General features: G+C 34.4%; 1 protein-coding gene across 2 annotated transcripts in view; it reads left to right on the top strand.

Annotated features, from left to right (window-relative positions):
- CDH7 (cadherin 7) overlaps positions 1-21,616 on the top strand; it is an 84,155-nt gene extending 62,539 nt beyond the window's left edge. Inside the window, exons 8-12 of one of the 2 annotated variants that reach the window (XM_015855215.2) lie at positions 3,307-3,443; positions 4,344-4,465; positions 6,272-6,389; positions 8,997-9,248; positions 17,615-21,611. In XM_015855215.2, the coding sequence (XP_015710701.1) occupies positions 3,307-3,443; positions 4,344-4,465; positions 6,272-6,389; positions 8,997-9,248; positions 17,615-18,108 (1,123 nt within the window). In that variant the 3' untranslated portion in view covers positions 18,109-21,611. Of the gene's footprint in view, positions 1-3,306; positions 3,444-4,343; positions 4,466-6,271; positions 6,390-8,271; positions 8,321-8,996; positions 9,249-17,614 lie in introns of those variants that run through there. The other variant, XM_015855214.2, reaches the window with a different exon arrangement.
- Positions 21,617-22,404: the final 788 nt, after the last annotated feature.

Here is a 22,404-nt window from a genome sequence, read left to right as displayed (position 1 = left end):
CCTTGGACCCTTTTGAATGGTAAACCACAGCTGAAAACCCACAAGAAAAAATATATAACAAAAAAAAAACAACCATGACCACCAACAAAAACTTTGGTTTTATACTTTATATTTCTCAGAGGAAAAGACTTATCATCTGATTTAGAACACTAATGAGTTACTCATTGCTCTTGTTATGCATAGTAGTAATATTGTCAGAGGAACACATAAGTATCTGCAGGGTATTACTCTGACTGGGGAATTCTAAGGATATAAATATCTGTAGCAAGAGGACAATAATGCAGCTGAAAGTTAGTACTAACTTTCATTTGTTATTAATATTTGTTTAGGGCATACAGAGAAGAAAACATCACATTTGGATGTCATCTATTTTGGTGATGCCAATTTTTTACTTTCATGTATAGAATATGACTTTGTGAAACTAATAGCTTTGTTATTTTTGAAGCAGGAATTCTAGTTGTAAAAGTAAAGCATATGTTTTACTCCTAGAGGTGATGCAAGTGTTCTCTCCTCTCCTCCATTATATATATTTGCAGCCAATTCAAAATAGCTGCTTCCTGTCATGAGTAAACAAGTCCTAGATGGATGAGTTGGCAGGGATTGACTTGTGAAATTTTTGTTTTCTGGCATGGATGTTAGTTTCTGGTATATTATATTGTTTTGCAGAAGTCTGTAGAGAGGATTAAATCCAGTTCCATAAATTAAGTCCATGCTCTGTATGATTTTGACTCGTGAAAATCTAAGGATGAATTTATTGGCCCTGTTACAGGGTTTTAGAGGATTATCTTGGGGTGTTTTTGTTTGTTTGTTTGTCTTTTTGTTGCTGTTGTTGTTGTTTTAAGAAAGGAAAAAGAAAGGAAAAAAAGGAGAGGAGAGGAGAGGAGAGGAGAGGAGAGGAGAGGAGAGGAGAGGAGAGGGAGAGGAGAGGAGAGGAGAGGAGAGGAGAGGAGAGGGAGAGGAGAGGAGAGGAAGAGGAGAAGAGAGGAGAGGAGAGGAGAGGAGAGGAGAAGGAGAGGAGAGGAGAGGAGAGGAAAAAAGGTGAGAAGAGGAGGAGAGGAGAGGAGAGGAGAGGAGAGGAAGGGGAGGGAGGGGGAGGGGAGGGGAGGGGAAGGGGGAGGGGAGGGGAGGGGAGGGAGGGGAGGGGAGGGGAGGGAGGGGAGAGGGGAGGGGGAGGGGAGGGGAGGGGAGGGAGGGAGGGGAGGGAGGGGATGGGGGAGGGGGAGGGGAGGGGAGGAAGGAAGGAAAGGAAGGAAAGGAAAGGAAAGGAAAGGAAGGAAAGGAAAGGAAAGGAAAGGAAAGGAAAGGAAAGGAAAGGAAAGGAAAGGAAAGGAAAGGAAAGGAAAGGAAAGGAAAGGAAAGGAAAGGAAAGGAGAAATAGTTTGAAAATAAGAGGTTAACTCATATGTATCTGAGAATTATTGATGTTTGAACTAGTTTAAATACAGGGTTTAAAACTTCTGCTGTTCAAACATTTTCAAGTTTTAATGGCTTCAGGGAATTAAAGTATTAAAAGTTTTTAAAACTGTTTTTCAGAATTTGAGTATGAGTACATTACTTGTAAACAAGGATTAAACAAAACTGCTTGGTTCCTATGTATAAAAAAAAATGTTTTATTCTTATTTCATAACAATCTGTCAATCTGTTGTCTGATTTCTATAACCTGTTTTTTTAGACCCTCATAATCTTTCCATCCCTTCCTCCCACCCCCCTCCCTCCCTTCTACCCTCCCCTCGTCCCTCCCTTCCTCCCTCCCTTCCTTTTAGTTACTTTCTTTTATTGATTATGTGCTTTTTCTTTGTTTGTCTCTTTCTCACTTTTCTCTCTCGTCTTTCTTTCTCTTCCTCTCTGTTTCTCTCTTTGTACAATTTCTTACAATTTTGTAAGAAAGACCTTTGAATTTTCAAATTGCAGAGTAATAGTGTTAATAATTAGGAAATGTAAGGGCTGACAGGAGACTGAATCGCTGCTACTGAACCTGCCACAACTGACTGCTTTGGAGAAGTCGCAGACACAGTCTCTAGGGAAAGCTTGACAGGAACAAAGCAGATGAAGAGCACAGTTGACCAAATAAACAATAGTGCTGGCATGAAAGAAAATAAAAATTGAAGTACAGTTCAAGTTGACTGAAAAAGGAAATAAAATTAGAGTGAAAAAGGGAAAGCATAAATTCATGAAAACTTCTATTATTGTATTTATTAAAATCTTTATGTCTTTCTCTTACTGTGAGATAATACAGAGATGCAATGCTGTATTCAATATTTTAAAATCTAAATGGTCATATAAAATCCCAAAATAAAGCAGAGTATATTTAATACAACCCCATACTAGAACAGCTGGTATATTTCAAAATGGAACAAACATATTATGCCATAATACCATTATGTCTGGAAAGTCCTGCTTTTGCACTGTCATCCATAATTCTTTCCTTCCACATTTTTAAAAGGTTTTGATTAATGCTATATCAATAATCTTGTATGTTGTCAGTGTGACAGTAATTGTAATGAACACACTTGGTCTGACTCAGACATTTTAATTTATCTTGATCTAAATGACAGTGCAAGATTCTGACCCAATACTAAATCAATTGTCAAGAATATTCTAGCTGTAAATCTAACACTGCCTAAACAACTGTCTCTTTCTCTCGAAAAGGACATAAGCAAAACACCCACAGGCAATCTGACCTTTTCACTCATGGTGTTTTCTAAGAAGCTCATTTTCCTCCCTAAAACAAGTTTGAAAACAAAAAATATGTTAAGCCAAAGAGTCTCGGGCATGAATTTAAGTTTTTTTCTAAAGATAGCAAAGTGGGTGTCATGACATACAATCACTTGACCTACTCTCCATCCTCTTATTTATTTATTTATTTATTTTTCCCTGCCCCCAGTGCTTTGAGTGATTTAGGGGCTCTGCTGGTAACAGAAAGATTTATGCTCAGACTGTGAGCCCCTGTGGGAGCAAAGCCTGGCTGGTATATCCATGTAGCAAAATTCCAAGTCTCTCTCTTTAGGAGGATGCTACTTCATGTGTAAGTAAATATCACCATTATGACTGAGATGAAGAGAGAAGGAAATCCTATATCCTTACTTGAGGTAACAGAGCCTGCCATGGTCAGGGCAGGTCTTTCATTGACTAGCCTGCATGCTCTTGCCTTTACTTACAGCTTTGCTTCTTTTAAACCCCTGGAGAAAATGGACAAAACTAAGCTCAATATGGGGAAGCTCTGTCTTTTTAATGAGAAATCAATGAAACATTTTTACAAGCTATAATTGAACATAAATCAAAAGTTTTCTTTCATCCTTCACCTAGGTACTCAATAGATCGAAACACAGACCTCGAGAGGTATTTCAATATTGATGCCAACAGCGGAGTCATTACAACTGCTAAATCTTTGGACAGGGAAACTAATGCTGTTCATAACATTACAGTCTTGGCTATGGAGAGTCGTAAGTAATAATTAAAAGATTGGATGAACGGCTTATGTGCAAAACTTCAGGTTTAGTTGGGATCTCACATTTTCTCCCTCATTTTCCAGCTGCTGTGCAGCATTTTGTACCTTTTCTGCTACATCACTAATAGAAAAAAGTGGTAAAAATCAGTAAATAATAGTAAGGTAGTCTATTGAAGTCAGAAGTTTTATGTAACAAAATTGATATAATATACACAGATGATCATTTCCTTTATTCTACCAAATATATACTGTTTGAGGTTCATCCACCCACTAAATGATGACATTTGGTCTTGCACAAAATCACATTTTATCTAGAAGCATGCATCAATTAATAACACTGTTGGAAGGTATAGTTCTGTATACACATTAAATACTTTGGGATTTGCATTCTCCCCCCATGGTTGTTTGTTTATTTTTCTTTTTTGTTTTTGGATTGTTCTTTTTGTTTGTTTGTTTTTAACATAGCTGAAAGAATTTTGTTTTTAACTTCTTAATTTGAATTTAACAAAGATTATTTTCATCCATAATAACTGGGCTATTCCTGATATGAATTGTGCTGTTTTGTCTCACTATGCACCCTTGCTGATGGTTGTACATCACTTTGCTATTATCTTTTCATATGATACAAATCAATGCTCTGATTAATGAGTTAGATTTTTAAATTAGCCTTGAAAAAATAAAATCTTGATTTCATTGACACTATTGAAAAACACAATTGCTGTTTTAATTTGGTCCAGAAAATTAAGCTTTCCTTTACTTTCTAAGAGGGTTTGAAATTGATTTGGCAAGCATATGCAAAACAATGCAAATTAAAATCATACTGACCCAAAGAAAATTGTCATAGAGTTAATTTCATTGTTGGTTATTTTTTTAATATCTATATTTTTTTTAATAGAGAATCCAGCACAAATTGGGAGAGGATATGTAGCCATAACTATCCTTGACATCAATGACAATGCCCCTGAGTTTGCCATGGAGTATGAGACAACTGTGTGTGAAAATGCTCAAGCTGGTCAGGTATAGCTCTTGATACTTTTAATGTTTATTTTTATTAGTTAGACAGTAATTTATTTTGAATTCCTGACAGCTCTGAGATAAAATAGAATCAATTTAGGGCAGTAAGAATGATGCTTTGGTGTGCAGCACAAGCAAATTTTCCTTAGTTTTCCCTACCTGGGGTGGAAGGGTGTATTGTTTGGTGGATAAGGAATTGGAAGTTTGCAGCCAGAGTGTTGTGGTCAAATTTTAACATGGCTGTGTAGTGATAGGACAAGGAGGAATATTTTTAAACTAAGGGAGGAAAGATTTTGATTTGATGTCAGGGGAAAGCTTTTCACTGAGAGGGCAGTGAGATGCTGGAACAGGGTTCCCTGTAGATGCCCTGTCCCTGAAGGTGTTCAAGGCCAGGATGGATGGGGCTGTGGCCAACATGATCTAGTGCTTGATCTAATGGTTGGTAACCCTGCCTGCAGCAAGAGGGTGGGACATTTATGATCTTTGAATTCCCTTCCAACCCAAGCCATTCCATGATTCTATTCTACAACAAGAGAAAAATGAAAATGTAAAAATGACATATTCTATGTAGTTTTAAAAGTTCTAATTTCCTTACAGCATAACTAATACATTTTGCTAAGTTATTGGTTTTAAATAATGTTAAGAACGCTTACTTCCTCATTATTATACTGGGAAGTGGTCCCAACACTGACCTAGTTCTAAGTAAAAATTCCTAAATTCCAAAATATTCTAAGTAAAAATAAAGTACGAATTTCACAAGAGCAAACTCTCTAGTTTTTAATTCCTAACTTAACTGCCAAATAGTCTTAGATTCAAGTAAATTTATTGAGTTCATCATAGTCCTAGACTCTGATGCTGTTTATCCTTAGTGTCTGTCACATTTTAAGTTTTCCATTTTAATTCATAAGACATCTAATTCTCCCTTCTCTCTCCCAGAAAGCTAGTAGAAGTCTCACTCACACAGATCCTATATACTCCCTGCGATGCTTTACACTTTTGCGCTTTCTTCTAGAATATTTTCCTTTATGTTGCTGATGTTTGTTAAACATTTGAAAGTACAGAAAAATTTAAATTCTCAACAGAAAAAAAACTGTTTGTTAGCTCACACTCATGAGAAACACAGGAATAGATTAAGAATGTTCTACTGGTGTATTTGCTTCTTGTCTCTGTGGTCCAGTCAGAACTCATATGTCGTAGTATTTATTCCTTTAAGGATTGGAAGCAATATTAAAATCTTTTAGAGAGAAATTTTGACTGAATTTTACAAAATAAAATTTAAAAAGTGAAAAAAAAAAAAAAGAAAAAAGATACTATTATTATACTTAGGACTTGTCATTTTCTTTTTCATACTTCTTTTTCTCTTTAAAATAAAATTAAAAAAAAAAAAGGAAGTGCATAGAAATAATTAAAATAATAATATCTTCTTTGCAGAATTTTACAGTGCAATATTGATTGCAAAAAATGATAACTACAAGAGGGTTGTGTTCTGGATATTCAGAAGTGCTTCCTCCACCACTAGGCAGTTATGACTTCAATCACTGACAAATGACAGGAATTAATTATACTGAGGTCCTGCAAAGCATTACTTTTATTGAATAAATTTCAAGAACAAGGAAAGTAAGGAAAAGTCATGTTTTAGTTAACAATACTAAGAACACATGCTTGGGAGTTAAGAAAAACAAACCATAATGGAAAGTGGATTCAAAAGAGACTTGACACTTCAGTAGGGAATAGAGAGGTTATATAATGTGCATGTATGAATGCTCCTTCAAGTGCCAAACAATGAAACACCTATGTATCTCAAAACAGATCATCCAGAAAATCAGCGCAATTGATAAAGATGACCCACCAAATGGTCATCAGTTCTACTTCAGTTTAACAGCAGAAGCAGCAAATAACCATAATTTTACACTTCAGGACAACAAAGGTAAGAATATAAAGGCAACAGAACCTTTTCATTTGAGTAAATATTCATTTTTAACACCTTCTGTTTTGAATATATATTGTACTGATTATGACATATATAAACTTCTGTTCTGGTAAGGATATAAATTAAAGCAGAATCAGCCCCTAAATAATTCTATCTGTAGACTATCTGTCAAGGGAATAAAGCTGTTGTCAGCATCATTGTCAGCCTTGAGCCAAACATGAGCTTCTTTTTTTTTCTTCTTCTTTTTTTTTTTTTTTTCCCAGAAGTTGCTCTTTTCACATTTTTTCCACTGTATTTATGCATTTTTGTCCAGATTTTACCTTGGGGCAGTAAATGAAAAATGTCCAGGAATTCATATTTTATTAAAATAAGGCATAACACACACACACACCAAAAAAAAGTGCACAGGGATTCTTTAAATACAAAAACAAACAAATATACAAAAAAACCCACACATTTTCAATAGGCATACCACCTACTGAAGAATGATTTTGAAAATGGAAGCTGCCTGAAGTATTTATGCAGACTTCTCACTAACATTACCTACAGACTTATGAAAAGACTCCCACTGACATCAAATTTCTATTAGTTAAAATATCTGAGAACATGCTTCTAATTAGTGCTCTTATTGCACTAGCTGGTTATGAGTCAGTTTGGCTATGAGCTGAGGCAAATAGAACTACACAGGTCACTCTGTCACTATGAACGTTACTCCTTCTATTTATTTCCATGAAAAATACAACCAACACAAAGTGCACAATAAAATTATTTGGTAGAACATATTTTCAGATACCAAAAACTATTTATCAGCACAGCCACTACCAGCAGCTAAGCATTTTTGCTAGTGATGAACAAAAGCCTGTGTGCGTTGCCTGTAAAATCTGGCACCAGCAGAGGTGAATGTCTGTTGCTGTAGCCACTGCTGAAACACACCACTCACTCCCTCAGCTATGCTCACATCCTGTGTTTTGGCTTCCGTAAATGTTCAGCAAGCACTGATGAATGTGAGTGGGTGCCATTCTTTTCCACATGAAGACATTCAATTCCACACCTTTTATTCATACACACTTTCATTTCAAACAGCATTTTGTTGGACTGCCCCTCTGCTGCTATGTGTTGCATGGCAATAAAATGTAACAAAATATTCACAGGAAGAATCAAAATTTACTGCCACATCACCAACATTCCCCTCAGAAGTTGGGGACCAACAAAATAAAATTGAAGGCATTACCTTTGGACCAGAACTAAAAACTACCTTACTTTTGCATTGCTATTTCACGTACCAGTACTAACTAAGGTTGCAAAGTCATTTTTATTAATAAGACAAAAGAGACATATGGTGGACTAAAGTGTAGTGTTTTACATACTTCAGGGAATTTTCACTCTGTACCTGTGACCTAAAATACATTTCTCACACAGCTATTTATTGCCTTTTCTTGCATGTAGTTACCAACATATGTAATGTTCTTCATTCAAGAAGCTTACTGTTTGAAACGAAGAACTGTAAATAATGATCAAAATAATATATTTCTAGAAATCTGACACTGTTACAAGTACTGTAAAGTACTCAATAAAAAGACAGTTTCTTTTTCAAAAAACTTACAGTATGCTAAGTTCAGTAATAGATATCCTTCTAATGACAGTAAAATCAGTGGAGGTAAAAGGCAGTGCAGCAGTTGCCTCTTCTGACATTATTTAGTTTTATACATATCGCATATGGTTCTATATGAAGAAATGTTTGTATGGTTTTTCAGAAAGGTCATAATAGATGACACAATAAGTTACCTCTACCAGACTATCAGTATCTATCTATAGAAAGACAGATAGCTAGATGATAGATAGACAGACCGACCGACCAACCTTTTCTATACATTTCTAGGAGATGTATCTCCCTACCTCTCAGGAGCGGTCAACCTGTATTGAACACAGTGAGTTTTGCAAATATTTTCTGGAACACATGGACTTTTTAGTCACCCAGCTCAGAGCAGCAAAGCAGCACACATTTAAGACTGATTATATTAATCAACTTGTTGAATCTTGGCTGAGATGGAAAACAAGTGCATGTCTTTATTATATGTGACATTACTTGTATTTGTTTGCCAATTGGGTAATTTCTTTTTTACATTTAAAAAAAAAATAAAAATCAGCCACTGGTCTTCAGAGCCTACTCACCTATGAATGTGCTCATGATTCCCATACTATCTATACCACAAGTAGTTGTTACAGAACTTTGGAAATTAGACATGAAATATATGCAAATACTTAATCTAATTATTGAGTGTGACTTTTTTTCTTCTCCTTTACAATAATCACTTCTTCAACTATACATCAAGATTGTGGCAATGCGAGCAAACTAAAACCAAATAGACTTCTGCAATTTGGAAACAGTCTTTCCCAAAAATAGAAATATTTCAGTTTAGTTGAACTTAAATTTTCATCTGATCCTGCCTCTGTAGATGAAGGAATGTATGACCAGGAAATGTAAGTTTATTGAAATAATATGAATGTGCCTCTAAATTCTTTTGAGTGAAAGCCTGTATTATTTATATTTATGTTCTAGTAAGACCAAGTATTTTACTTTTATCCTTTTATTCCTTCACCTAGATAACACTGCAACTGTATTAACCAGAAGAAATGGTTTTCGAAGACAGGAACAATCTGTTTTCTACTTGCCAATATTCATTGTGGACAGCGGATCACCTTCACTTAGTAGCACTAATACCCTCACCATAAGAGTCTGTGATTGCGATGCAGATGGTATTGCTCAGACATGTAATGCAGAGGCATACATCTTGCCTGCCGGACTTAGCACTGGAGCCCTGATAGCAATATTGGCTTGTGTTTTAACACTGCTAGGTAAGTCTTCCATCATTATTAGTTTTCATTTAAATAACTATATATATATATATATACATATATATACATATATATATATATACAGTTCTTTTTTTTTCCTTTTTTTTTTCCCCTTAAAAAAAAAAAAACAAAAAACCACTACATTTTTTAAAATAGAATATATAACATTGCAAGCAGAAAATTGCAAGCAGCATTTTGCATCATGAACTACACAAAATCCTCAGTCTGGGATTTACAAGTTCAAATATTTTGTTTCTTTTACAAGCTGCCTCCAGAGGCATATACGAAATAACATTAGATGGAAAAGATCATTTGCAACAAATGTATTATTTAAGAAGTAGACAATACAGTTTATGAAAGTATTTCTCCAGTTTAGTGTAATAGCTGGTCATTTTCAGATCAGTGTATGCTCTTTTCAGAGATATAACTCTTAAAACATTATTTATTTATTTATTTATTTTATCGTAGTGAACAAAAGACACTCAGGAAATACAATTGATACAATTTAATGATAAAATCATTGTATTTAATTGAAAATCTTATACAGAATGATCTTTTGTTAAGCTTGCAACTAGAGGCATGGTTGAATTTTATGTTATGGACTGAAACTACAGCTGTATAAAAGACTGGGAGCAATCAGTATGCAAACAGTAAAGAATTGCCAAGAGGCTAGTTAGTTAGCATTTCTCATTTTGTGCCAAATCCTTAAACAATGTGCCTGCATGATACCATTACAAGCCTAAATCAAGGAATAAACATGAAGAACCACCCTTGCATCTGTGGGATGCAGCTGAGAAGAGGTGTAATTTCACTTGGTGTCAGAAAGATATGATATTAAAAATGTCCCAGCTGTCCCAGTTCAGCACACAGGAATTCTCTTCAGTGTTGCTATCATTGGAGAGATTTTGCTATTTACTGGATTCACACGTCAGCCCAAGAGGAAGGAGAAGGCTAAAGACTTCCCAAATTCAGGCAGTCCCAGTGGTGAATTATCTGTTGCTTTTATCCAAGTAACTTTTATCAGATCAAGAGATTTATGTTGGTACTTTTGTTTATGGCAGCATTTTAACCACGTATAGGAGAATTCTCATTGACTTTGTGGGGTTTTTTCATCATAAACATTAGAAGGAAATATTCCTTCTACTACAAATAAATGTTCCTTCTGCTACTTTGTGACAAAAAAAAAAAAAAAAAAAAAAAAAAGAAGAAGAAGAAAAAAAAAGAAGAAAGAAAAAAAGCCAATGACATAAGATTGTTCAATCCTACTTAACATATGGTCAGGCCTAAATTTAAGAAAACATGGAAGTGAATTGTTAACAACAATTTTAATGAACATTTTAAAATGCATTTTTTCTTACAGTATTTCTAGGTCATCTGCATTTCTGTATTTCCAAATGAATTTTATTTGTACATACAGATTAATAGTATAGTCCAAAAAGGTACACTAGGTTCTTTTGTCAAGTGACATTGAAATCAGTGGAACATTATCCATTAAAAGCATCAGTCAAATGTACTTAAGAATTCTGTAACAACAGGAATTCATTTAATCCCAAACTAGAATATATATATATATACATATATAGAAATAATTTCTGAAAAATGTGTAAGAAACTATCACAGCTGGCCTGGGCATGTGCTTTTCAGTCTTATGTATTAAAGAAGAGCATTCAGTGAAGATACAGCACATTATCGGGTAATAATAACTTGCTTATTCTACTCAGTATACCAGGCCTTAAACACAACCAGTAAAGTAAGCTGAGCTTTCATTCCAATCACCTCTAGATTAAAGAATTAATGGTAAACTGCGGGGACACAGATTTTCAATAGTGGGCTGTGCACTCAAGAGGAATCTGGCAGATGACTGCTTTGCCATTGATTTTAGTTGTCAAGGAATTGGATTTTCTAATATGAATGTGTCAGCACTGTTTATGCAAGTAAATATTTCAATGTGCTCTCATTGTTTCCTTTCTAAACTATTCTATGGGGTACAATTCAAAGTTACAGGCACAGTTTACACTGTATTTGTATGTTAACCTTGGCTTTGAGTCCTTCATTTTGATGTTAGATCCTGAAGGTGTTTTGTACCCAGCCAAGTTTCAATCTTCACAGGTAAGAGATGCCTAAGGATCATGTATCCCCAGTGAAACCCCAAGCAATTCTTGCATGTCTGATTCCAGAGTCTTTCTTCCTCTCATTTGTTACCAGAAGGCAGTTTCTGGGATGAGTTTTGTGGATGTACTGCTAGGAACTTCCTTTATAGTCCCATTTCCCTTTCATATACTTTCCTTTAGAAAAAATAATAATAACAATAATAATCCTGAAGATCAACTGGTACTGCATAAAAAATAGACTTCAGCTGTTCGTAAGGATGGATGAGATTTGCACAGATGTCAAAATGTCATGAGAACATATATTCTGGTTATAATATCTTGAATTCTCAAGTAGCTTTTATCTGCTTAATGTTAGTATGATGTGCTTGAATATTTGTTTTTGCCCCTAAGAGCCATGTGTCTAATGAGTAATCATTTTTCTTGGTGAAGACTCAGATTGTCTCAATGAGATTTCTCAGTGTAATTATTTTAACTTAAATAACTGATCAGTTTTAGATAAGCACAAAGTTTTCGCTAATGCTAAGAAGAAAAAATATTACTACATCATATGAATTCATTACGATCGCATATAACACAGTAAGATCTATTTGGTTCAAAGTAAAATAATTTTAAAAGTTATAGACTTTTTATTGAAATATATTTCACTCCATAGATTGACTGTTAGAGATTAAATCCTACATTTTGTTTCACAAGAAAATTCCAGTACTTTGTTAATTAATCAAAAACCTTTATAATTATTCAATTTGCAGTGAAGTTGTGCCTTAAAGAAAAAAAAACATAATACAGAAGAGCTTGCAATTTATTCTATAAAAAGCATTAGGAAAGCTGGTTCATATTCTTTTTAGAATATTTTTATATATTTCTCTTTTTCTAGAGAAATAAGAAAGATTTAAATTACTTCTTAAAATTGCACGAGAATTCAATTCATGGTAATTTATTTTTCAGTTATCATCTTTGATACACAATAATTGCTTATGTTAAAAGTTTTTATTGTATAAAACATATGCATAAAATCAGACACATACAAATAATGTAGATAACCCAAATATATTCAAGAGGTTAAAGATTTTCTTTGTATTTAAGCAACAGGGAGCAAGATTGACATAATTCTCTTTCTTGAGTTTAACCTTCCATAATTCTGAATATAACCTCTTCCTGTAATTTCCTGACTTTCCTTAGAAGTGGTAAGGGGGAGGGAGGAGAGGGGGGGATCAGATTTTATAAGTTAATAGTACATTGACTGAATTTCAAAATATATAGTTAAATTATTATTATTATTTTCAGTTGAGAAACTGATAAGTTATTCTCACAGCACTTGGAAGAACCTAATTAAATCAACACATCTTATAGTGTAATTCTTAAGCAGGAAGAAACAGTCCAGGTCATAAGGATCTTATTCTTTAAATGAATAAAATGGGTAAAGGATGGAACAGCTTAATATGTATGGCTCTCTTTCTTACAGTTGAAGAACCGATAAATCAGTAACTGTTTCAATCTGGAGGTAATTCAAATTGAGTCATGTAAAAGATGGCTGAATATGCAATGCAGAGCTTGTTTTCTGAAAATTATATACCTTACCAAGGTCAACAAGTCTGGGCAATCAGAAGTTACAGTTGTTTTGAGAATAGCAATCCAAACTGATTAAGCAACCATTATACACAAAGCTTGTTAACTGGGAATTAAACACAGATTTCCTAAGCCATGGCCTCTGGTTTCCTAGATCTCATCTGACTGTACTAGTAACTGTAATATACAACTAAGTAGGTTATTAGCATGGTACTTAGATGGGTAAAAGATTTTAGTCTTCAGCTTTACAGCTCATGACACAGCTAAGGCATAAAAAAGTGTGCATGTTCACTTGCAGCTGTGATGACTTACTGTTATAGTAAATGCCAGCCTTAGGTGTGTAGTGTTTACAGGGCCTGGTAATGCATGTGATTTAGGTCTATCACTTTCTGTACAGCTCTACATGTAGGCTTCTTCAGGTTGTCTTAAAGCTATTACATCTTCTTTATAATTATGCTGCAGTTTCCTTAAATACAAAAGGACAGAAATAGAGAAGTATTTAAAATTATATAAAATTACACTTATCACACAAATGCAAGTGACAAGTTTTCTTGACTGTCTTACCTGTTATACAAAATCAACATTTTTACCAATTCAGGTAAATTCAAATAAAAAGTTAGTTTAGATGCATCTCAATTAGTTGTAGTTATTCAGTATTAATCCTTAGTTACTTCTAATATCAGTTATTAATTTATTTGTTAAATCACACACAAAATCAGTCCTGGCATCTCTTTAGCATTCATTCAATGTATCAGTATAGAGCCAAAGGCTCTACATTTGTCCCTAAAACATTTCAACTATGGTTAGTTTTTGGTTTTGTTTTATTTTGTTTGTTTGTTTGTTTGTTTTTTCTTCTCTAAAGTGCCTAAAATATGTTCTTCTAGATGTTCAGTCACTCATAGAATCATTGAATCAAAGAATCACCAAGGTTGGAAAAGACCCACATGATCACCCAGTCCAACCATCCACCCATCAACAATAGTTCTCACTAGAGCATGTCCTTCAGCACAAATTCCAAATGTTCCCTGAACACCTCCAGGGTCGGTGACTCCACCACCTCCCTGGGCAGCCCATTCCACTGCCTGACCACTCTTTCAGAGAAGTAGTATTACCTAATGTCCAACCTGAATCTCCTCTAGCACAGCTTGAAGCCATTCCCTCTAGTCCTATTACCAGTTATACGAGAGAAGAGGCAGATCAACACTTCCAGCCAACTTGGTGTCATCTCCAAACTTACTGAGGGTGCACTCAGTGCCCTCATCCAGGTCATCAATAAACATATTGAAGAGAACAGGCCCCAGCACTGACCCCCAGGAAACACCGCTCAGGCCACCAGTTGGATTTAGCTTCATTCACCACCACTCTCTGGGCCTGGCCCTCCTGCCAATTCCTTACCCAGCCAAGAGTGTACCTATCCAAGTCACAGGCTGCCAGCTTCTGCAGGAGAATACTGTGTGAGACAGTGTCAAAGGTTTTGCTGAAGTCTAGGTAGAGTACATCAACAGCTTTTCCCTCATCCACCAGATGGGTCAGTAGATCATAGAAGGAGATCAGGTTGGTCAAGCAAGACCTGACTTCATGAACCCATACTGGCTAGGCCTCTTCCCCTGGTTGTCCTGCACATGCCGTGTGACATCTGCAGGACAATCTGCTCTATAAGCTTCCACGGCAACGAGGTCAGGCTAGCAAGCCTGTAGTTCCCCAGATCCTCCTTACAGCCCTTCTTGTAGATGGGAGTTGCATTGGCAAGACTCCAGTCTTCTGGGACCTCACCAGTCAACAAGGAGCTTTGATGGATGATGGAAAGTGGCTTGGCTATTACCTCCACTCACTAATTATTTTGTCCTACCTCTGCTTTTGCAATAAATAGAGGAGAAAAATCCATGGCTTAGAGAGAAATTGATCAGTTTTAAAATAATTTTCATTTGATTTAGATGTCAGTGAAGTTTGTTTTGCACTTGTATCCATCTCTGCAGTTGCTAAAATGCAACTGAAAACTTTGTTCATTGAGAGGTTAAACAGTGTTCATAGTTGCTGGAAGGGCTAGCAACTAATAATCTCATAAAGCCATCTGAATGCTAAAAGATTTAATCTTTAGAAGGATTCCAAGTTTTTCCTGGCTTCAAGCAAGTATGTGATGTACAAGGAATACTGCATAAAACATTCATTGCATCTTGATTTTTCTTGCACCTTCAGGCAGACCTGTCAACAGAGCTTCATATTTTTTCACTTTTTAACAGTTATTTAACTTTCAAATGAAGATTGTTAAGAACGACAGTAGTGGAAAAACACTTTTACACTTGATTGAAGAAAATGATTGTCTTCTTACCTACACGACAATAAAAATTGTGGCAGTAAATATTAAAAATACTCCAAAAAATGTTTATTTTATGACTTAAATGTGTATTAACACTGCCAGGAAACTAATTTGTCTTTCACTTAAAAATATTTGTTATAATAGGAAAAAGATGTAAGAGTGCATCTGTTGTCTGATAACTTTAGTATGAGAATAATACTATCTGTTATATCTACTACTCAATTTCTATTTTAGAAATATCAGAATATTTTAAAATTTCATAAAAACACTTTAAAGGTAAAAGTCCTATATTTTCAAACTGCTTATGTAAATGTTGTTGAAACAAAGTGCCCTAAACCAGTGGTGTATTAATTCAATAGACAAGACAAGATTCAAGGAGATGCCAAGGTGCTAAAAGTGAAAGAGTGATGCTGATATAGCAGTGGGCTAGAGTCACAAGTTAGTAGATGGAACATTAGACTTGTGCCTTAAATATATATTATATATATTTGTTAGGGGGAAATAAAAAGAAAAGGAAAAAGAAAAAGAAACTTTTTTCCAGAATTATTTTTAGACATACATGACTCCAAAGGGAAATAAAAAGTTTTGCAGGTCTGCCTTTAAACAGCTTTCTCCTTAGCCTATTTGAAACAATATTACAATGTCTGTGGAAGTATAACATGAATTTCTACACATAACATCTCAGAATAACTTGTTTAATTCTAATCATGTCATCCTCACATTAAATTACGACTCATGATAACTGGATTGATATTGCTTTTAAAAATTCCTGCATGAAAAGAAAGGTTTTCAAGGGTGTCCTGTGTTATAAAAGGGCTGCTCTGAAAGTAAAACCCGTCAACACAACTTCAGAGGTGGATGTTGGCTGTATGGCAGTAGAGGTTGAACCCTCCCACCAATACTCCATTACATTTTGTTGTCATGTGACAGATGACACAAGAAGGGCAATCAGACAGAACAGCATCTGACATGGAAGTGCACATAAAGAAAAGGCTTGTCACTGGATACCTCCATGGACTTTCATAAATGCTTGCTGAACATGTATGGAGACTAAACGTAATGAGAGCACAGTGAGGTGATGGGTGGTGCAGTTCATCTGTTGTTGTTGTTTCCATGTAAATAAATAAGAGGTATTACTTTTAGAGTGAACTGTGAACAATTTATAGAGGATGCTTTTGAGACTGCCAAGAGAAGTTCATACTTGATTATATCTAAATGAGCTTTTTATTTTCCAGTAGTTTATGAAGCATTTAGCAGTCATAACAAAGTACTCTAAGAATAGATGTCAAACCAGAGATATGTGAATACATATAGAAATATATTCCTAAGATTAAAATAAGCAGTAAATCAGAATGGATCAATTGATTGTGGAATTATGCTTAGTGTTCAAGTTACTAATGTTTTTTTAACAATCATAGCAGCGCCTTCTCTTTTCTATAAGTATAATCTCAGCAAATGGTATTCTGATGCTACAAGATAATTTAATTGTTTTGTAGGAGGTTGATTCATGTCCAACATTTGAGTAAAATTTTACTGGCTTCCATTTTTTTATATGCCATACATGATGCTTCTTTATCAAATCTGTATTTGAAAAAGGAAAGTCTTGACTTTGTTGCTCGCAGTATCTTTGATTGTCACCATATTTAACATTAACTTTAGACCAAAAGGAAATATTAAAAACTATAATTTAAAAATTATTACCTTTTCTTATGCTAGATGATCCAGTAAAATTCAGTGCTGACAGATCTCATTAGAAATAATTCATATACCTGAAGGACAGTGCTTTGGACTTAAAAAGGAAAGTAGAGTCTTACCTAAAGATTCTTTTAATTTATGTCTGTAAGAGAGTCTTAAGTTACACATGGGTTAACAATTCAGTCTTCCCTGATCTAGTAAAGTGGGTGGTGGGTGGTTTATTTTTATTTTTTTCTCCCAGAAGAGATTGCCCATATGCTTTAATTCAGACACTTCCCAAACTGTGGTTGTTAAATTCTATTGAGTTACTTTATGAATGTGCTTTTACTACTTAGGCAATTAGGAGTACAAGAAAAGGTCCCTTTTTTATTTCATGGCTGTGAGATTGTATAGTGAGTCTGAATCAGTCCTGAAATTTATGTTTAGCAGATAACATAGGATATAGAATTAGAAATGAAGACATTAATTCAGAATGGCTTTGGAAATAAATTCTTTAACAACTAAAAAGCTCATAGTTTAAAAGCCACTTTAGAACCTGCTAGATATGAAGTCTAACTGCATAAATTACCTTCAATTTCCTTTTGTCTTTACCGTATAAATTAATGAGTGCTTCCACCCCTATGAAAAATGTGAGCAAACTTCAACATTTCTAAAACTTCAACCTTTTTGTATTCCAGTTCTTGTCTTGCTGATTGTCACCATGAGGCGACGGAAAAAAGAGCCCCTCATTTTTGATGAAGAGAGAGATATCAGAGAAAATATTGTTAGATATGATGATGAGGGTGGTGGAGAAGAAGACACCGAGGCTTTTGACATGGCTGCCTTAAGAAACCTCAACATCATCCGAGACACCAAGACCAGGAGGGATGTGACACCTGAGATTCAGTTCTTGAGCAGACCAACTTTTAAAAGCATCCCAGATAATGTCATTTTTAGGGAATTTATCTGGGAGAGACTAAAAGAAGCTGATGTGGACCCTTGTGCACCACCCTACGACTCCCTGCAGACATATGCGTTTGAAGGGAATGGCTCAGTGGCAGAGTCACTCAGTTCATTAGATTCAATAAGCTCAAACTCTGATCAGAACTATGATTACCTCAGTGACTGGGGCCCTCGCTTTAAAAGGCTTGCAGATATGTATGGGAGTGGTCCAGACTGCTTGTACTCATAGCCTTGGAATCTTTCTCTGAAAATGCACTGCAGAATACTAAATCAAAATATCCCAACCTTACAGACAGAAGAAAGTTGTAAATACTTCTCCATTTTTAATCTTTTAGGTTCTTTTTTTTGGCCTTGGTGGAGCATACCTTCATTAGACTTGTCCTAGAGACTGCACTGATCACAAAGTATATGAGCATTGATATCATTTTTAATAAAATGAAATGCTCAGACACATTCAAATAGATAGCAACCCTTAAATACCTGCAGAGGTAACTCACTTTCAAGAGTACGCTATGCACTGTGACCTCAATGAGGCAATTACTCTCTGCAGATGCCTTCGCAGTATTGTTATGTCTAGAACACAAAGTTTATGGTATATGTGTTAAAAGCATGAATTTTATTTTGAAAAAACATATCCCAGTACATTACAACATGTAGTACTTGCAAAGGAAAACTTTCTAGCAAATTTCTGTTACCATGTTGTATACAGCTTCCTAAGCTAAAAGCAGAAGACAGACATGAAAACAAACATAAATTCTGATAATTTGTTGTTTGTCCCTGTATGCTTTCATATCAATTTAATGGAAAATCTCAGTAAATTTCTGCGTAAATTTATGAAAAATAAAATTGCAATTTATTTTAAGGAATTCCAAATTTATCATCAACATGATGGAGTATTATATAAGCCACATAAAATGAGAAATATAGAGGGATATCCTGTCCTTAAGGTTGAAAAGTTTTGTGATGCTCATGTAGGTATAGTTAAGGCGTTGCTATCTATTTGTTATTTTTTATTATCTCTTCTGATTTGTACAGGAGAATTTATCCTTTATTATTTGACACAAAGCGTTATATTTATTTTGGAGCTCTAATCTCCACTAAATCCAGGTCCATTTTACTGCCTCATGGTATTAGACTTGTCAGAACACACTGATTTTTTCTCCAGACTCAGATAAATGTAGGAAATGAAGCATGGAAATGGAGAAATTACAGTACAGAAATTGAGCCCACCATTCATCTCTCAGAAAGGAGAGCAACTACAAGGACATGCAGTTGTTCTTTTGAGCCATTTCAAAGTCTGAGACATTTAATAAAATATTTGTACTTTGCATTTTTGGGAAGAAGACTACAGAGGTAGCTGGGAGTGTTACTAAAGCAAGATTTAATTTCAAGGTTAAACATCCTATATGCTTCAAAGACTGATTTTCTCCCTCCCTTTATCTTTTGCTGCTGATGAATCACAGTGAAAGACTTTTAAATTTCTTTCTTATGTTAAGCAATGTAATACTATTAACTCCAGAAACCAACTTTATATCTTGCTGCACATATGTATTTTCCCCAGAAGTGTTGTCTCAATGCATATAATTTCTACACTGGTTCAGGAGTGCCAAAATAGAAGGATAACTACTGTTGCTTCAAATGCTGTATCATTTTAAGTAGGATTTCTTAGAATAAGATTTTTTTTATTATTATTATTTTTTTTTTATGATTCTGACTATTTATATTTCATCTTTCATGATTTATTATTAGATAATAAGGCGTATATACCAGTAAACTAGTGTTTTTAAGTATTCTTTCAGAATGTTTTGTTTAGGTTATCTGTAGATGAATTCCTAAGTTAGACTCTGCTCCTGAAAAATCTTTCACTTATTCCTAGCAATGATTTGACTTGCCAGCAGTTACTGAGAGGTATTCAGAATTGTTTGTAGGATTTTATCTGTTAATAGAATGTACTCCAAAAATAATGATGCATACTCTAAAAGCACTTCTTTCTGGAAGAAAGATTATTGTACTAAAATTCTGACGTATGGGTTACACAAGGCTGGGAAAAGGGAAATTAAGATTTTAGACTTTTTGTATCCTGTCAGTATCAATTAACTAAGTGAAAATGGCCTTCAGCTTCATCAGAGAAAAACAAAATAATTTTAATAATCTTCAACACAGATATTTAATTTTGGGTTACATTTTGGTAGACAATCATTGATTCACACAATTCAGTAGATTTGCTTCTAGTTGTATTAAATATATATATATATATATATATATATATATATATACACGTATATATATATATATATGACAGATTTTGTAATGGAACTGAAAGATCTTGCCCATGACTTTTAGTCATATGTGTAAAATTTTTCAATAAAAAATAATTAACAAAAACAACAAAGGAAAAAAAAGGAGAGTGATTCATGTGTTTGTAGTTTGGTGAGAGTGAGGTATAGTTAAGCAACCATTAAATCAGAAGGTATGAAAAAAAAAACCAACAGTTTTTTATTCTTCTTTTTGTTTATGGGAAGATAATTCCTTAATCTGGATTACAAATCAACAATGATGATTTTTGCACACAGCACTCAGAGGAGATTTAAATCTGGTTTTATTTTTGTGTATGTATGTGCTTTCTGTGGGGGAAAAAAAGATATGTTTCTGTCCATTTAACACTGTCCAAACTCTTGGTTATACTTGTTTACTGTTGCGCAGTTCTGAAATAATCCAGTTTTTGTTTGTTTGTTTGTTTACATAAAGTATGCTATCCTATTAACATATTATTGCAGTAAGAGAGAAAGAGAGAAATTCCAAATATTTGGTGACAGATGTTACTATACTATATACCTATACATATGGTATGAAAATACATTCACTACATAATGCTTTCTGTAACTTACCACATATATGGGTTTTAATGGGCTGTATTCTGATTCAAATTCTTCTTTTACTGTTGTGACAGATAGTGTGATGTCATAAATTATATTTTACTGAACAAATAATGGAAAATATAAGAAATATATTTCTTATCCAAGAAAAAATTCAGAATTATTCAAAATAATTAACTAGATATGCCGTTTTAAAAGAATTTCCATTTTATTTGTTAGCTGATCTTTCTAAAAATTCCTGTATGACCTACAGGCCACAGTTCCTACTTAATTTCTCAAACTTTGCATCAACTTCTAACACATAGTGAAATACCATCATCTGTTTCCTTCTTCTTTATGACAACTGAACAGTCTTTTTTAAACTGAAACATCCAAGACCCTTTAAAAGTTTATGGTTTTAAGAGAGCTAATAGATGTATTACATCATGAAGATTTAAGTCAAGACTCAGCTTTGACCTGGGTAAAATCTCTAAAATTCAAATGAGCTACACTGTTGTAGGTAGTGGACATTTTGATCTACATGTATTTTTTTTTAATTTAAAATAATTAATTTAGTAAATGTGGTATATTTACTGTATTAAGTTATATTCTTATCTACAACACATGTCTTACTAAGCATAATAATTCCTCTGACTGAGCTTATACAACCACTGCAGAACTTCAGAAATTTCAAGATACTTATATGAAAATTCATATACTCCTAAGAATTCAAAAATAATGTATTGTTGATTCTTATTTGCATGTTGTTCTTTTCATTGTTTCAAAAGGTAGGTGTGACTGTGATTTCTCCTAAAATTGAACATGTCCTCATTATTTTTTTATCCTATTATCTCTACATGCATCAGCATACATCAGTAACAAAATATATCCCATTCTTCCTTTTTTTTTTTTTTTCTTTCTTCTTCTCCCTTCCTTTCTCTCCCCTCCCCCCCCCCCCCGACCCATTCTCTGCCCTTCCCCAACCTCTCCCATCCTCTCCCCTTCCTTTCCCCCTTTCACCCATGAAATTTTATGTTGATGTTTTTTGTTGTTGCTGTTTGGGGCTTTTTCTTTGCTGATAAACCTGTTACTCTTGATGAAAGGCCTATGTTTGGATAAGTTAACATTTATTTTTTAATTATTTTTTCTTCTTCTGGTCAAAACTATAATAGCAAAGTATATCCTGACTTTTCTGCAGTCTTGACTAGAAACTCGCCTTCTCTTCCATTAATGGCAAAGAAGGAAGTCCTAAAATGTTTCCTTCTGTTGATGTCAAGACACTACAGGGAAAAAGTTAAATGCCTCAGCAGCAGACTGCAGTGAAATGAAAACACTGCAGTAAATCTGCTATTGGTACTGTTCAAATCAGCATACAGATGTAATCTTACAAGTTGACACATGCTGTCGTTTGATCCCACTATGATCAGTAAAATTTACACACTTAGATTTTAGAATAATTGAGGTTCTTTACTGAGAAGTTTCGGCATTATTAATTATATTATGTTCCTGAGCCATGTGAAAAGGGGTAATATTTACAAATAGTAAAATATCATGCATTCAAAATGTGTTTATGTGCACTGAGTACTGTACTTTAACCATTGCTATCCCTCAGTGCTCCCTAAAAGATTGATATAATCTTTTCCTGACATTGAGACCAGCTACTCATTTAT

This window comes from Coturnix japonica, chromosome 2 (genome assembly GCF_001577835.2).
Source record: "Coturnix japonica isolate 7356 chromosome 2, Coturnix japonica 2.1, whole genome shotgun sequence".
NCBI lineage: Eukaryota > Metazoa > Chordata > Aves > Galliformes > Phasianidae > Coturnix > Coturnix japonica.
This window is presented reverse-complemented; position numbering and strand designations above follow the sequence as displayed.